Source organism: Salmo salar, chromosome 07 (genome assembly GCF_965601325.2).
Source record: "Salmo salar chromosome 07, fSalSal1, whole genome shotgun sequence".
NCBI classification, from domain to species: domain Eukaryota; kingdom Metazoa; phylum Chordata; class Actinopteri; order Salmoniformes; family Salmonidae; genus Salmo; species Salmo salar.
This window is the reverse complement of record NC_138297.1, coordinates 66,862,079-66,880,000: the sequence shown is the minus strand read 5'-3', so window position 1 is coordinate 66,880,000 and position 17,922 is coordinate 66,862,079. Positions and strand designations below refer to the sequence as shown.

The 17,922-nt window shown below is 43.8% G+C and overlaps 2 protein-coding genes across 3 annotated transcripts in view; one reads left to right on the top strand and one right to left on the bottom strand.

Moving 5' to 3' along the window:
* LOC123728286 (bestrophin-3-like) overlaps nucleotides 1–2,961 on the top strand; it is a 10,726-nt gene extending 7,765 nt beyond the window's left edge. Inside the window, exons 8-10 of one of the 2 annotated variants that reach the window (XM_082977986.1) lie at nucleotides 458–538; nucleotides 689–840; nucleotides 1,838–2,961. In XM_082977986.1, coding sequence (XP_082834112.1) covers nucleotides 458–538; nucleotides 689–840; nucleotides 1,838–2,795 — 1,191 coding nt within the window. In that variant the 3' untranslated portion in view covers nucleotides 2,796–2,961. The remainder of the gene's footprint in view (nucleotides 1–457; nucleotides 539–688; nucleotides 841–1,837) is intronic. The other variant, XM_082977987.1, reaches the window with a different exon arrangement.
* A 372-nt stretch (nucleotides 2,962–3,333) lies between these two features.
* Nucleotides 3,334–17,112, bottom strand: LOC106596118 (cathepsin E-like). The gene is made up of 9 exons (XM_082977985.1): nucleotides 16,785–17,112; nucleotides 16,234–16,414; nucleotides 15,831–15,948; nucleotides 15,104–15,222; nucleotides 13,905–14,104; nucleotides 9,891–10,016; nucleotides 6,880–7,024; nucleotides 5,160–5,258; nucleotides 3,334–4,615 (listed from the first exon to the last, which is right to left on the bottom strand). The coding sequence occupies exons 1-9, from the start codon at nucleotides 16,841–16,843 to the stop codon at nucleotides 4,415–4,417; spliced, it is 1,248 nt and encodes a 415-aa protein (XP_082834111.1). The 5' UTR covers nucleotides 16,844–17,112; the 3' UTR covers nucleotides 3,334–4,414.
* Nucleotides 17,113–17,922: the final 810 nt, after the last annotated feature.

Sequence of the window (17,922 nt, the reverse complement as noted above, 5' to 3'; positions counted from 1 at the left end):
ACACACACAGTTGTTATTGTAGTCCAGCTGGCTCAAGGTCCTGTCCTCCACAAACCTTTTTGTCTTCTGGTTTCAACCAGGGAAATTAGATCCCAGTCAGTAAATCACAGTACTGTGGATAACAATTTGGGTTGTGATGTTATTATGAAGGTCTTGTGAGAGTGAATGTGGGGTTACAGAGTGTACAGTGTCAGTGTACCATGTCTGTACAGCTGCTGCACAATGTCTGACAATACATTTCATTGGATGAAAATGGGGATTTGTAAGGAGTGGAAGTATGGAACCCAAATTCTGTTGACAGTAAGATTATCTATGCCTTGTTTTTTGTGGGATTTCATTTGTCAACCAATGTTGTAATCCCTGATGTCACATGACTGTCAGTTGTTTGATGTCACTTCCTTATCAAGACATTTTTCTGGGATAATGAGCAGTGATGTGAGAGGTCCTTCTCCTTCAGGTTGCTGAGCAGCTCATTAATCCATTTGGGGAGGATGATGATGACTTTGAGGCTAACTGGTGTATCGACAGAAATCTGCAGGTTACTTTCAATCAATCAATCAACCAAACATTTGTTGCAAAGTTCCTCACAGTAACCCAGACTAGTTTTCATGTCTTTCCCAAGCCAATATTATTGATTGACATGTAATTTGTGCCAATCGATCACTCAGTCAATACCTGTGTGTCTCAGGTGTCGTTGATTGCTGTGGATGAGATGCACATGAACGTCCCTCCAATGACTAAAGACATTTACTGGAACGACTCTGCCGCTCTGCCTCCCTACACCCTGGCTGCTGCCGACTACTGCATACCCTCATTCCTCGGATCCACCAGAGAGTTGGAGTGAGGACATGCAACACACACACACACACACACACACACACACACACACACACACACACACACACACACACACACACACACACACACACACACACACACACACACACACACACACACACACACACACAGTACACGCAAATCTATACTAAAGTCCTACGTATGCAAGGACACGTGTTGGAAAAACTCCCATCTCTCCTCAGCTAGATATCTGTCTGAGAGAAGATGGACAAGAGGGCATGACTAGAGAGGGTACAGTTTATGTGTCAAATTGACACATTCTATCTAACCCTAACCCTTTTCCTAGTCTCGTGTTGCCATACCTCCAAAATCACATTGTTTTTTTCCTGACCTTAACCTAATTCTCCTAACCTGCTACGAAAAGTCAATTCCGGTCAATTCTGACAAGCTCTATACTATCTAGTCAAAAACGTTATTATTCACTGAAATATCCACAAACTGTACACTATCTAGTCTAATGTATTCACTAATATCCATAAGCTGTATACTATCTAGTCTAATGTATTCACTAATATCCATAAACTGTATACTATCTAGTCTAATGTATTCACTAATATCCATAAACTGTATACTATCTAGTCAAAAACGTTATTATTCACTGTAATATCCACAAACTGTACACTATCTAGTCTAACGTATTCACTAATATCCATAAGCTGTATACTATCTAGTCTAATGTATTCACTAATATCCATAAACTGTATACTATCTAGTCAAAAACGTTATTATTCACTGTAATATCCATAAACTGTATACTATCTAGTCTAACGTATTCACTAATATCCATAAGCTGTATACTATCTAGTCAAAACCATTATTATTCACTGTAACATCCATAAACTGTATACTATCTAGACTAACGTATTCACTGTAATATCCATAAACTGTATACTATCTAGACTAACGTATTCACTGTAATATCCATAGGCGGTATACTCTCTAGTCTAATGTATTCACTGTAATATCCTCTATCTTTCAGTCTATCGGGCATTTTTCAGTTCGGAGAGGCAGACAAAATGGACATTCACAGACAGGACAGCCACAACAGCAATCACAACTTCCGTCATGGTCGGCAAAGGTCCGTCCTGGGGCACGTGCGTAGGCTTCTCAGCGTCCAGGATCCCCCCGAGCTCGTCCCTCCTCGTCCCTCCTTTAAACGTCACAGCAGTGAGGCCTTCTTCCCCTTCAGACCTGACTCCCATGACTACCCTGGATCAGACGACCAGGCTCCCCCAGGACCGGATCACTCTCTGTTCCCCAGACCCAACCTCTTTAACTCCCATAACCCCCTCTCACCCAACCACCCTCTGGATACACTACGGGAGGTTAGTAGTACTCTTTCTTCCCTGGACACTGAGCCCCGTACGCCGTCCTTCACAGACCTGCCTCAGTGGGTGGTAAGTCCACCTGCTTTTTCTGATGATCATGGGGATAGTGGTTATGGGGGTGATGCAGTGATGTGTGGGGCATTATCTGGGGCTCCACAACCCCTGAATCATATAGAAGTCTTCTCCCAACAGACAGGGCATGAGCAGGTCTCAAATAAGCCTGGGACTCCAGTAGATCTGTCCCCCATTGTGGAGGCTCTGGCCCTGAACACGAATCAGGGCAACAGCTGTACCCAACCGAGGCCCAAGAAGTTGAGCTGGAACGTCCCCAAAGACTGGTGTAAGCCACAGAGACGTCAGCTGTCCTTCCAGTTCTCCAGACAGGGCTCAAAGAGCTCCCTGCACAGCCTGCCTAGTCCTAAAGGCCTAGGGAGGAGGAGAGGCCGAAACACTTCCACAGCCCTCCACTTTCCTGCTGAGCCTGCCCAGTTCGAAGCACTGCAAGTCCCAGAGACAGACATTCTGGAGTCCAATGGTCATGAGAGTGACAAGAAGAACACCAATGACAGCCAAGAGAACAAGGACAAGTCACAATCAGAGAACTCATAATATTATTCTGACATACAGTACATATCAACCTGTTGTGCCCTAATATGAGTCATTTAACAGGATCTCTAAGGGTGTACCCAGCATTATTAATTGACACCCTAATAAACATCAAATGTTTGTTTTATAATAAAAATATAATTTATTCAGTCACCGTTCAATGTTAATCATTGTACTCACTCACAAAATGATGCAACAAAAAACACCTGATTGCATTAAAACAATTATTTATTAACTTTAGTAGAATGGAAATGCATTAATTATTCTCAAAAGATGCCAGACAGCCACTGATAATGCTGGACAGACAGACACTGATAATGCTAGACAGACAGACACTGATAATGCTAGACAGACATACACCGATAATGCTGGACAGACATACACCGATAATGCTAGACAGACAGACACCGATAATGCTGGACAGACAGACACTGATAATGCTAGACAGACAGCCACTGATCATGCTAGACAGACAGACACCGATAATGCTAGACAGACAGACATACACTGATAATGCTAGACAGACGGACACCGATAATGCTGGACAGAGAGACACTGATAATGCTGGACAGACAGACACTGATAATGCTGGACAGACAGACACTGATAATGCTAGACAGACAGACACTGATAATGCTGGACAGACAGACACTGATAATGCTAGACAGACAGACACTGATAATGCTGGACAGACAGACACCGATAATGCTGGACAGACAGACAGGCACCGATAATGCTGGACAGACAGACACTGATAATGCTGGACAGACAGACACTGATAATGCTGGACAGACAGACACTGATAATGCTGGACAGACAGACACTGATAATGCTAGACAGACAGACACTGATAATGCTGGACAGACAGACACTGATAATGCTGGACAGACAGACAGACACCGATAATGCTGGACAGACAGACACTGATAATGCTGGACAGACAGACACTGATAATGCTGGACAGACAGACACCGATAATGCTAGACAGACACTGATAATTCTAGACAGACAGACACCGATAATGCTAGACAGACAGACACTGATAATGCTAGACAGACATACACTGATAATGCTAGACAGACAGACAGACACCGATAATGCTAGACAGACATACACCGATAATGCTGGACAGACAGACAACGATAATGCTAGACATACAGACACTGATAATGCTAGACAGATAGACACCGATAATGCTGGACAGACAGACACTGATCATGCTGGACAGACAGACACTGATAATGCTAGACAGACAGACACTGATAATGCTGGACAGACAGACACCGATAATGCTGGACAGACAGACACTGATAATGCTGGACAGACAGACACTGATAATGCTGGACAGACAGCCGTTCAACCTTTCCATGAAGCACTTCTGTCTCAGTGATGATGACAGGAGGTGAAGCTTGGTGATTCCATGCATCGCTTCATCCACTCTTCTATCACTATCCTTCCTTCTTTCTTTCCTTCCTTCCTCCCTTCCTTCCTCACTTCATCCCTCCTTCTATCATCCATCTATCCATCTCTCCCTCTGTCCATTCCTCCATCCATCTCTCCCTCTGACCATCCCTCCTTCACTCCCTACTTCCATCGCTCAGTTTACCCTTCCCACCTTCCATCTATCTATCCATCTCTGCATCCAACGTTGTATAGCGTGTGTGTCTGGCCTTAGCGAAGCCCACCCTGTCCTGTCCCCGGTCATAGATGCTATAGTAATCAGAGAGGAACACGTCCCCTAGGATCCACAGAGGATCCGTCGAGGAGTGCAGATCCTCCGCCTGGAACCCACTGAAACAGATCTCATGATCACCCATCATCTCCTGAAGAGAGGGAGGGAGGGAGGAGGGAGGAGGGAGAGGAGGAGGGAGAGGAGGGAGAACGAGAGAGAAGAAATGAGAAGGGAAGAGAAGGAGGGAGGAAAAAGAAAACGAGAGAGAAGATATGAGAAGGAAAGAGGAGGAGAGAGAAGGAGAGAGAAGGAGAGAGGGAAGGAGGGAGAGAAGGAGGGAGAAGGAAGGGGAAGGAGAGAAGGAGAGAGAAGGAGAGAGAAGTAGGGAGAATAGAAGAGGGGAGAGAAGAATAGAGAAGGAGGGAGTGAGAAGGAGGGAGAGAGAAGGAGGGTAAAGAAGGGAGAGAGGGAGTGTGTCAGAAATATGACAACAATCATAACAACCATTCATCAAATACCGTATGTTTTTTGACACAGGCCTACCGTAGGACACCAAAAAATATATATAGCTATAATTGACACTAAAATGTTTATCACACACAAGTTAAAAGTATATACTGTAATAGTATGTATGCCGAAATCTGGAAATATCTCACTTGTCATGTTCATTCACTGTATGTTGGACCAGTACCCACCCTTCTGACGTAGGACTCAGCAGTGAGCACGTATTCCACCCCGTTGAGCATGATGGTCACCTGGGGCAGGCTGGAGAGCCGGGCGCAGTCAAGCAGGTACTGCAACACATTTTCCTCATTGAAAAGCATTGAAGAGAATTGGAATTTCAGTGTACTTCCTGAATCAACTGGAATTTAAATGGAATTGAGCCTCGTGCAGCCCCTGTAACTCTACAGACTGGCATGGAATGGGCACACTTCTGCAATGGAGGTGGGGGTAGCTCCTATCAGTAGTAGTAGAAGTAGAAGTAGTAGTAGTAGTAGTAGTAGGAGTAGTAGTAGTAGTAGTAGTAGCAGCAGTAGTAGCAGGATTAGTAGTAGTAGTAGCAGTAGTAGTAGCAGAAGTAGTAGTTGTAGTGGTAGTAGCAGTAGTAGCAGTAGTACTAGTAGTAGTAGGAGCAGTAGTAGTGGTGGTAGCAGCAGTAGAAGGAGTGGCAGTAGCAGTAGTAGCAGCAGTAGTAGTAGTAGTAGTACTAGTAGTAGTAGAAGCAGCAGCAGTAGTAGTAGTAGTAGTAGAAGCAGCAGTAGTAGTAGTAGTAGCAGCAGTAGTAGTAGTAGTAGTAGTAGCAGTAGTAGTAGTAGTGGTAGTAGTTGTAGTAGTATGGTAGTGGTAGTAGTAGTAGTAGTAGTAATAGCAGCAGTAGTAGTAGTAGTAGTAGTAGTAGTAGTAGTAGTAGTAGCAATAGTAGTACTAGTAGTAGTAGTAATAGTAGTAGTAATAGTAGCAGTAGTAGCAGCAGTAGTAGTAATAGTAGTATTAGCAGTAGTAGTGGCATTAGTAATAGTAGTTGCTACATCTGCTCCTGCCACGCCTACTTCTCATCCTGGACCTCCCTAAACTTGCTACCACTCCCCAGTGCTCTCTCCCTCTCTCTCCCTCTCTCTCCCTCTCCCTCTCTCTCCTCTCTCTCTCCCTCTCTCTCTGTGTGTGATTGTGTGAGTGGAGACAGGTGTGCTGGAAGCAGAGCAGTTTCCCACCAGCTGCAACCTGTTCCATAATCAAGAACCCTATAAATACTTAGCCCTGCCACTTCCACACTGCCAGATCGTAGCCTCTACTCAGTCAGTCTGCATTTCTAGCTGTTTGTTACTGCATAGATTTTGTTATCCTATTGTGCCACGTTGCTTTTTCTCTCCGCTATAGTCCCGTGTGCTCTGACTCTGGCACCTGTCCCTCGTCTCCTCAGTTTCCTTCCCCTGGGTCCCCACTCTACTGCTTCATTGGATTCTGCTCCAGACCTGCTTACCTCTCTATTACCCACCCGAGATTCCCCTGGACTGCACCCCATCTCCTCTCCCGCTTTTCAATAAATACATTGGTTACCTATCCTTGTCTCCTCGTCTGAGTCTGCATTTGGGTTCACCTGCTCCGCCAGGAGGAGGGGGGGTGGCTCATAATGGGTGGAATGGTATCAAACACGTGGTTGATACATTCCATTGACTCCATTCCAGCACTGCATCTCAGTGCTAGAGATGTCTCTAGAGACCCTGGTTCAATCCCGGGCACTATCACAACCGGCCATGATTGGGAGTCCCATAGGGCGGCGCACAATTGGCACAGCATCATCCGGGTTATGGGAGGGTTTGGCCAGGGTATGCCATCATTGTAAAATAAGAATTTGTTCTTGACTGACTTGCCTAGTAAAATAAAAGGAGTTGGTAGTATATAACGTGGTCTTACCTCTCCAATGGAGGTGGGGGTAGCTCCTATCAGCTGTTGTAGAGCGAGGATGTCACGGGTGGGACCGATGATGAGAGACGTGCCTGTATCAATGATGGCCTGACAGCCATGGGGACAGAATGTCAAGGCTCCCTGGACCTGTATACTGCAGTGGAAGAGGTGTAGCAAAACATGTGTTCAGAACTATAGGGAGATTACCTTTTTGAAGAATTCAATCTCTAATTTGGCTGCCATTTTGGTTTACTATGATACAGCAACAAGATGAGACTAAAGGGACTTTTCTGACCAGCATCCCATTGACCTCCTGACTAGCCAAAACCTAAAACCTGCCCTAACCTTAACCTAACCCTGACCCTAACCTTCTTTTAACCAATTCTGAAATGTAATATTGGTTTGTACGTCACACCCACGTCCCCTTAGTTTTCCCCACAGCATCACAACTGAAATCAGGGACAATTCCACCATTACCCCACTAGATGACTGGACAGCACAATATTCTCCTTTTCTCAGTCATATGAAATTGTCAAACAGTTGCCTCACTCTTGTAGGCAGCCCTACTACTAACTGTGGATATGTCCCCCGGTTTGACAGAGGGACAAGATGATATGAGTTATCCTAGTTCTGACCCAGTTTGACAGAGGGACAACATGATATGAGTTATCCTGGTTCTGACCCAGTTTGACAGAGGGACAACATGATATGAGTTATCCTAGTTCTGACTCAGTTTGACCGAGGGACAACATATGAGTTATCCTGGTTCTGACCCAGTTTGACAGAGGGACAACATGATATGAGTTATCCTAGTTCTGACCCAGTTTGACAGAGGGACAACATGATATGAGTTATCCTAGTTCTGACCCAGTTTGACAGAGGGACAACATGATATGAGTTATCCTGGTTCTGACCCAGTTTGACAGAGGGACAACATGATATGAGTTATCCTAGTTCTGACTCAGTTTGACCGAGGGACAACATATGAGTTATCCTGGTTCTGACCCAGTTTGACAGAGGGACAACATGATATGAGTTATCCTAGTTCTGACCCAGTTTGACAGAGGGACAACATGATATGAGTTATCCTAGTTCTGACTCAGTTTGACCGAGGGACAACATATGAGTTATCCTGGTTCTGACCCAGTTTGACAGAGGGACAACATGATATGAGTTATCCTGGTTCTGACCCAGTTTGACAGAGGGACAACATGATATGAGTTATCCTAGTTCTGACCCAGTTTGACAGAGGGACAACATGATATGAGTTATCCTAGTTCTGACCCAGTTTGACAGAGGGACAACATGATATGAGTTATCCTAGTTCTGACCCAGTTTGACAGAGGGACAACATGATATGAGTTATCCTGGTTCTGACCCAGTTTGACAGAGGGACAACATGATATGAGTTATCCTAGTTCTGACCCAGTTTGACAGAGGGACAACATGATATGAGTTATCCTGGTTCTGACCCAGTTTGACAGAGGGACAACATGATATGAGTTATCCTAGTTCTGACCCAGTTTGACTGAGGGACAACATGATATGAGTTATCCTGGTTCTGACCCAGTTTGACCGAGGGACAACATGATATGAGTTATCCTGGTTCTGACCCAGTTTGACAGAGGGACAACATGATATGAGTTATCCTAGTTCTGACCCAGTTTGACAGAGGGACAACATGATATGAGTTATCCTAGTTCTGACCCAGTTTGACAGAGGGACAACATGATATGAGTTATCCTGGTTCTGACCCAGTTTGACAGAGGGACAACATGATATGAGTTATCCTAGTTCTGACCCAGTTTGACAGAGGGACAACATGATATGAGTTATCCTGGTTCTGACCCAGTTTGACAGAGGGACAACATGATATGAGTTATCCTAGTTCTGACCCAGTTTGACTGAGGGACAACATGATATGAGTTATCCTGGTTCTGACCCAGTTTGACAGAGGGACAACATGATATGAGTTATCCTGGTTCTGACCCAGTTTGACAGAGGGACAACATGATATGAGTTATCCTGTTCTGACCCAGTTTGACAGAGGGACAACATGATATGAGTTATCCTAGTTCTGACCCAGTTTGACAGAGGGACAACATGATATGAGTTATCCTAGTTCTGACCCAGTTTGACAGAGGACAACATGATATGAGTTATCCTGGTTCTGACCCAGTTTGACAGAGGGACAACATGATATGAGTTATCCTAGTTCTGACCCAGTTTGACAGAGGGACAACATGATATGAGTTATCCTGTTCTGACCCAGTTTGACAGAGGGACAACATGATATGAGTTATCCTAGTTCTGACCCAGTTTGACTGAGGGACAACATGATATGAGTTATCCTGGTTCTGACCCAGTTTGACAGAGGGACAACATGATATGAGTTATCCTGGTTCTGACCCAGTTTGACAGAGGGACAACATGATATGAGTTATCCTGGTTCTGACCCAGTTTGACAGAGGGACAACATGATATGAGTTATCCTGGTTCTGACCCAGTTTGACAGAGGGAAAACATGATATGAGTTATCCTGGTTCTGACCCAGTTTGACAGAGGGACAACATGATATGAGTTATCCTGGTTCTGACCCAGTTTGACAGAGGGAAAACATGATATGAGTTATCCTGGTTCTGACCCAGTTTGACAGAGGGACAACATGATATGAGTTATCCTGGTTCTGACCCATTTTGACAGAGGGACAACATGATATGAGTTATTCTAGTTCTGACCCAGTTTGACAGAGGGACAACATGATATGAGTTATCCTAGTTCTGACCCAGTTTGACAGAGGGACAACATGATATGAGTTATCCTGGTTCTGACCCAGTTTGACAGAGGGACAACATGATATGAGTTATCCTGGTTCTGACCCAGTTTGACAGAGGGACAACATGATATGAGTTATCCTGGTTCTGACCCAGTTTGACAGAGGGAAAACATGATATGAGTTATCCTGGTTCTGACCCAGTTTGACAGAGGGACAACATGATATGAGTTATCCTGGTTCTGACCTGGACATCTTGATCTGCCAGTAGCTCTTCAGGGTAACAGGGTTCCAGTTGATGGGTCCACTGTAGAGCGCCTCGTCCATCCCTCCTAGCAGCAATTCTCCCTCTGGGTCCCTTGGCATCTTACTCCTGGAAGCAGAAGCAATCACATTACGATGGGTAAATTGATCAATTCTGCTCCTCTAGATCAGTAGGGGAGTGATAAAAGAATTTATATGTTAATGGCTGTAAGGCAATCGTTAATGTGACTGACTTAGGTTTGGAAGTACAGGAGAAAATTCTTAACCTCACAGCACTTATAACTGATGTATGGTGGGCTTGTACCAGCAAAGGACGCATACGATAGACACTACCAAAAGGGTGGTTAGGAACTTGCGCCCCGATGTTATTGGTCCAACCAGCTCGAGTTAGTCATCAGAGGCCAGTTATAGGGCGGGGTATGTAGAATGATAGGGGTTCATTGTTGTACGTATATTCCTAATAACACAGCTCCAGATGGATCAGTGACCAAGGCCCTGGCCGGTTTAACCACATTGGCTAACGAGTTAGCGGAGAACTCTGGGGTGGTTACCTCACTGACTGGGTGGTTCGATAGTATGTTTGGAAAATAGATTTTTTGAAATAATTACTGTGTTATGAGCTGTATTCACCTGTATGAGTGTGTTGGTGTTGTGTGGTTCCCATGTGTGAGAGGTTTAATCACCAGGACTCTAGAGAGATCGATGACGCAACAAATGATGAGGTATGGACAGATTCCGAGCTCCGACCAGTGGGATGACAACTTCATGTCTCCAGGCCTAGTAGATGGCTCTGTTTCTTTCAACCACGAGGAGCCCATGTTGGATGAGACTATCTTCAATGTTTAGACAGACTGTTCATTTAATGAAGATTATAATGAAAATCCTAAAAAGAAGAGTTATAATTGGAGATAGGCCTAGAACAGTCGTTGATGAGTATATGAGGTTAATACATGTATATTGGTTTTGTTTGATTTTGTGTGACATTTATAATTCCAATCACAATCAAGGTTGACGTATCAGTGTGTAATATTTAGTCAAAGGGTGGATTGATAAAGGAATTTATATGTTTAAATTAATGACTAAAGAATTCCACCCTGAAACATATAATACTATAATTCTAATAATGTATGTGTGGGACAAGTTTAGAGGGAGAAAACAGGGGCTGGTAGACTACACATGATAACTCTGAAAAAGCTGACGACAGGAGGGCCTGTTGTTTATCACTTCCAAGGCCTCTCTAATCTATGGAGGAGAGAACGGCGAGAAACTGCCAAGGCCGGTAGAAAAGTGATAAACCTGTCTCTCTCTCTGTGTGTGTGTGTGTGTGTGTGTGTGTGTGTGTGTGTGTGTGTGTGTGTGTGTGTGTGTGTGTGTGTGTGCGTAGAGGGGGTTATAAAGACTGTTAAAATTTTGGTTGACTTTAGAACGTTCTCTGAATAAACCTTACGGACCTTTTGCAGAAGCTGAGTCTTTGCCTAATTATTATTCAACCCAGGGTCTTACAAACCTCAGGGATTGGTCAAAGCTTAAATAATTGTTAGTTATAATCATTGGGATTGAAAATTCTCGTGACAATTACGATGGGTAAATGGATCAATTCTGCTCCTCTGGATCAGTAGGGGAGAGTGGGATAAGTCGAGACAAAGAGGTACGTTGAGACACACTTGTTTCTAGGAAACCATAGACAAAATGTATAATTTAACCAAATATTTAAAGAGGCAAACATTTCATGGAGTCTGTGAAGGAAGAAACCACATTGAAAAAGTGGTAAGCAAGTTAGGTCCAAACATTTTTTTTCACAAAGTTTATTGGAGTAGAGGTTTCATGATGCTTGTTTCCAAACCAAAGTAGATCATTTTACGATTGTTCTATACATTGGTTGAGGTCTCCAAATGCTTCAATATGAGGACCTAAACATGGCATGAAAGTTCATCCTTGTAGCTGTGTGGGCTAATATTGTCACGCCTTGACCATAGAGAGCCCTTGGTTCTCTATGGTGTAGTAGGTCAGGGCGTGACTAGCGGGTGATCTAGTATGTCTATTTCTATGTTGGTGCTAATATGGTTCCCAATTAGAGGCAGCTGTTTATCGTTGCCTCTGATTGGGGATCATATTTAGGTAGCTATTTCCCCACCTGTGTTTTGTTTGTGGCCTCACGGTCTTTGTAAGTTTTGTTATTTTGTTTTTGTTAGTTTCACTTATATAAATATGTGGAACTATACTCACGCAGCGCCTTGGTCTGCTCATTTCCAAGAACATGACAAATCTAGTCAAAATGTTTGCCTTGGGATAAGTTGAGCCAATGGCCTTGGGATAAGTTGAGCCAATGGCCTTGGGATAAGTTGAGCCAATGGCAATTTGAGCAAATGTAAGGGTTTTCTTCCCAGGCGTAATGCAAGGCATTATCACCGGTTTATGAGGTAACAACAGGGCCTGTGTTAAAATTACAAAGTGTTTGTTAGGTGTTAAGAGATGCTTAAAATTATTAAAAGACACAAAAAAAGTGATTGTGTTGAATTGTGTTTGGGAAATACAGTCATTTAGCAGACGCTCTTATCCAGAGCGACTTACAGTAGTGAAAGCATACATTTCATTTCATGCATTTTTTTTGTACTGGCCCCCCGTGGGAATCGAACCCTGGCGTTGCACACACCATGCTGGCATTGCAAACACCATGCAAACACCATACTCTACCAACTGAGCCACAGGGAATGACCCGAAATAAAGTAAGACATGATTTTAAACATTTCATTCAATAGAGAAATTCGGCTTTATTTTTTTATTTTTTCCTTTATTTAACTAGGCAAGTCAGTTAAGAACTAATTCTTATTTCAATGACTGCCTAGGAACAGTGGATTAACTGCCTTGTTCAGGGGCAGAACGACAGATTTTTACCTTGTCTGCTCGGGGATTCGATCCAACGCTCTAACCACTAGGCTACCTGCCGCCCCACCCCACCATGTCCCGCGGCAGGTAGCCTAGTGGTTAAGCGTGTTGGCTTGAATCCCTGAGTTGACTAGGTGAAAATGTGTTGATGTGCCTTTGAGCAAGGCCCTTAACCCTAATTGCTCCTGTAACTCACTCTGGATTAGAGTGTCTGTTTAATGACTGAACTGAAAAACGTACCCCATACGTACCCCATAACCGGGGCAAGTTGTGCCAAGAAACCGCTTTTTCTGGACAAGCTATGTTTTCAAAACTGTAGTGTTTACATGAATTCTGATTATTTCCAGAGATACACAACATCCTGAAATATATGTAGATATCTTTGTTAGAAAGAAAACGATATTTCCCTTGACAGAGTAATACTAAAAAATGGCTCAACTTACCCCACTCTCCCCGATCATTATCATCAAGTTTTAGTCTACAGTAACCTGTAGGTCTGTGTGCCTGGGTAGTGTACTTCACCATCATCATCAATAACAACATCATGATGGGTAGACAGACAGATCTATTCTCTGTGGTCCTGGGTAGTGTACTTCACCATCATCATCATCATCATCATCAATAACAACATCATGATGGGTAGACAGACAGATCTATTCTCTGTGGTCCTGGGTAGTGTACTTCACCATCATCATCATCATCAATAACAACATCATGATGGGTAGACAGACAGATCTATTCTCTGTGGTCCTGGGTAGTGTACTTCACCATCATCATCATCATCAATAACAACATCATGATGGGTAGACAGACAGATCTATTCTCTGTGGTCCTGGGTAGTGTACTTCACCATCATCATCATCATCATCAATAACAACATCATGATGGGTAGACAGACAGATCTATTCTCTGTGGTCCTGGGTAGTGTACTTCACCATCATCATCATCATCAATAACAACATCATGATGGGTAGACAGACAGATCTATTCTCTGTGGTCCTGGGAAGTGTATTTACCATCATCATCATCATCAATAACAACATCATGATGGGTAGACAGACAGATCTATTCTGTGTGGTTCTGGGTAGTGTATATGTGTACTTTTACCTACTTGCTGAGGTAGAAGGAGAAGATGGGCTGGTCCACGGACTTCTGGTTCATGATGCTGTCGAAAACGGGTGTCCCCAGTTCCTCAGCCAGGGAGGGGTACGCCAAACCCAGCACCCCGTCAAACTTAGCCATGACAAAAACATAACCTGGCTCGTACACCGACTCTCCAAACTCCTGGTTTTGCACCGTCAACGGGCCTATCTGGACAACCACAGGGACGTGTCAGGTGTATGAATTACTGTGTATACACAAAGGCCTTTCAGGAATCTTACATCCCACACCTGGTTCATTTGTCAACGTTACATTGTACATGTGTTGCTGTAATACTAGTAAACGACTCAATCCTTTCAAAACATTTACACCTTTTAAAGAAAACAAAGCATCAGTAAACAATGTCGTCCCCCACAAATGATGCACCGCCCCCTCTATTGCAAGACCCATCCTTCACCCAAGTTTAGTTCAAATCAAGACCCATCCTTCACCCAAAGTTTAGTTCAAATCAAGACCCATCCTTCACCCAAGTTTAGTTCAAATCAAGACCCATCCTTCACCCAAGTTTAGTTCAAATCAAGACCCATCCTTCACCCAAAGTTTAGTTCAAATCAAGACCCATCCTTCACCCAAGTTTAGTTCAAATCAAGACCCATCCTTCACCCAAGTTTAGTTCAAATCAAGACCCATCCTTCACCCAAGTTTAGTTCAAATCAAGACCCATCCTTCACCCAAGTTTAGTTCAAATCAAGACCCATCCTTCACCCAAGTTTAGTTCAAATCAAGACCCATCCTTCACCCAAGTTTAGTTCAAATCAAGACCCATCCTTCACCCAAGTTTAGTTCAAATCAAGACCCATCCTTCACCCAAGTTTAGTTCAAATCAAGACCCATCCTTCACCCAAGTTTAGTTCAAATCAAGACCCATCCTTCACCCAAGTTTAGTTCAAATCAAGACCCATCCTTCACCCAAGTTTAGTTCAAATCATGCCAGTGCTGTCAGAGACATCGCTTATGAGACTAATGTATGATCAGAAACAGATCCACAGTCATCTCCCTGATTTCATCGTATACCATCTAATGAAATCAGATGTGTTTAATATAACATATTAGACAATCCCCACTAGAAGCTGAGCTGATAGAAACTACACTCCAATTCATTTGGGAACATGGGCAGTACAGGGATAGGGGTTAGGAATATTGTGTCACCTTGAGGACTTCCCTGCCCATGATGCCCAGCATGTGTCCCTTGCCATAGTGGATGCCAAACATCCTGCCGTCGTGGTTGAACGTGCTGGACTCAAATGCTTTGAACTTGTGGTGCATGCCTGGAGAGAGAGAGAGGGAGGGAGGGAGTGAGAGTGAGAGTGAGAGTGAGAGAGAGAGAGAGAGAGAGAGAGAGAGAGAGAGAGAGAGAGAGAGAGAGAGAGAGAGAGAGAGAGGGAGGGAGGGAGAGAGAGAGAGAGAGAGAGAGGGAGGGAGAGGGAGAGGGAGAGGAGAGGGTGGGAGAGTGAGAGATAGAGAGGGAGAGGGAGAGGGAGGGAGAGAGAGAGAGGAAGCGAGTGGGAGAGAGGGAGAGAGGGAGAGAGGGTGGAACACAGTGACCTATAGAGGCTAGTCTGCTCTTGTCTGTGTCACACAGTCAGCAGATAAACACTGACTCTAGATAAACAGGAATACATTAGTCTGTTTGGAACAGATTCTAAAAAGATAGTATGGAGCAGGTAAATGTGTTTTATAGTGTGGTCCAGTCCCAAAAAACAGATTGGATTAAGCACAGAAATACAAATGTCCGTTTACCCGTAAGTACATGTCACACGACCATAATACATCTTGCTCTTTGGTACCATTCAGATAAACATGATTGTTGTAAAATAGTTATTTTTTCCCCTAAGTGTCGGTTCTGTTAATCCCTAGCTGTGTTCTGAAGTCTCACCACAGGCCTCTGAGACGCAGTAAGAGGATGGGACCCATAGGTCAGACGATCCTGTATCAAACACTACGGTGAAGTTCTGTTCCGGGGTACCCAGGCTGATCAGTCCATAGTACTGGGCCTGGACAATCACACACAGGGAATACAATGACATTTGTCCATCCATGTATTCTGAAATCTATACAGTGTGCTGATCAACTCTTCACAAATGTACAGGTCTGACTTCAACACAGTGACACCATAAAAGTACGATAGGTGTTTTGATGTTTTTCAATATACTGAACTGATGACTGGTTTTTTCTTCTCTCCATATAATACACCAGATACCACAGCAGAGTCCCTTGGTAGGGAACCAGCAGTTATTACAGTTCAATACACTTATTCACTTCCATTCAGTCCCACTTACATCCATGAAGTTGTAGAGCCTCTCGCTGCTCTTACCCAGCCTGAGAGAGGGGATACCAGGGGGGTAACACTGGGCGTACCTCCGGTTGAACACATCAGGCTGGTGGTCCCTCATGAAGACCTCCAGGCGATTGGAGGCTCTCAGCTGAGTACGCACAGAGAGCATCCGACGCAGGGGGATCCTGGGCCGAACATACTCAGGTTGGTGGCCATACTGAGGTAGTTTAGATACAGTACACTTGTAGATGCTTCAATAAGGACCAGAAACTAACTTTTTCATCCACTAGCAAGTCAGACTTTTGGCTGCTGAAGGTAATGTGTCCCCGATTGAAAGCCTCTTTCATTCCTCACTTACTTCTTATAATGATTCTAATCAGGGTCGGGACGGATTATATATTTTTGGGGTTGGGGGCCCCTGGGAACGTGCCCGTTCTGTAATCTGAACCTGATTCTCACGCATTACCAAAAATATTCAAGTAGGGCAAAACATTTTCAAGTATCTTGAAAGGTTTTCAAACAAAGGCCAAATGTGAAAGATCTGTCAGTTCTTACCTGATCAGCCCATGTGCAGTCCAGGTACAGCAGATCAGGGTCAACACAGTCCACCTCATCCTGACTGGTAGTGTCTGTCAGTGGCTGCTGCAGACCAGACGCTCACTGAACACAGGCTGTAGACACAACAAACTGGCTGTCATTCAGCACTGAGAGGAAAGGTAGGAGGTGAAAATGGGTGGATCTCATTTCCTTGAGTCCTCGCATCCTCTCTTCATGCCTCCTCTGAATTCTCATTCAATGGGTTTGGAGGTGAGGAGTCAGAGAATTGATATTCTCCAATGGACTTTTGATCCCAGTAAGACCAGCCCTAACACAGCCCAGCAGATCTCTCCAGGGGAAATGACAGTGAGACAGTACAACTATGAGGATCTATATTTTATGCATGTGTAACGTCCAGGATGGATTGATGCATCCTTGAATGCTTTCAAGTGGATATTGCACTTCCTTGATTCTGGGTATTTGAGATTGCTGGATTCCCAATATACGTAGAACACCCCCATATCAGCCTAAACATCTATCTGGATACTTTTACCAGACTGAGGTTGAGGTGACCGAGACCTGCGGATGGTGTTCACGTTAGGTAAATACCCGTGTTTACTAGAGATCAAAGAGTCAATCAGATAACCAAAAGCAGCTTGGGTAGTACAATGTGTACAGAAGGCATTTAGATGTCAAAGGCAAAAGCATGATAGTCTTCTTGTCATGGTGTTATGTTAAAAACAGATTCATATTCGTAACGTTATATAGTAGATCTATATCCTTAAAATGTTATAGTACATTTGGGCTCCCGAATGGCGCAACGGTCTAAGGCACTGCATCTCAGTGCTAGAGGTGTACACTACAGGCCCCGGTTGGAATCTAGGCTGTATCACATCTGACTGTGATTGGGAGTCCCATAGGGCGTCACACAATTGACCCAGCGTCGTCCAGATTTGGCTGCCATTTTAAATGAGTATTAGTTCTTAACTGACTTACCTAGTTAAATAAAATATACATCTAGATCCTTAATATGTTACAGTTCATCAATACAATTAATGTTAAAGTATATCAATATTCTATATATGGCATAGTAGTACATCAATATTCTTCATATATTATAGTAGTACATCAATATTCTTCATATATCATAGTAGTA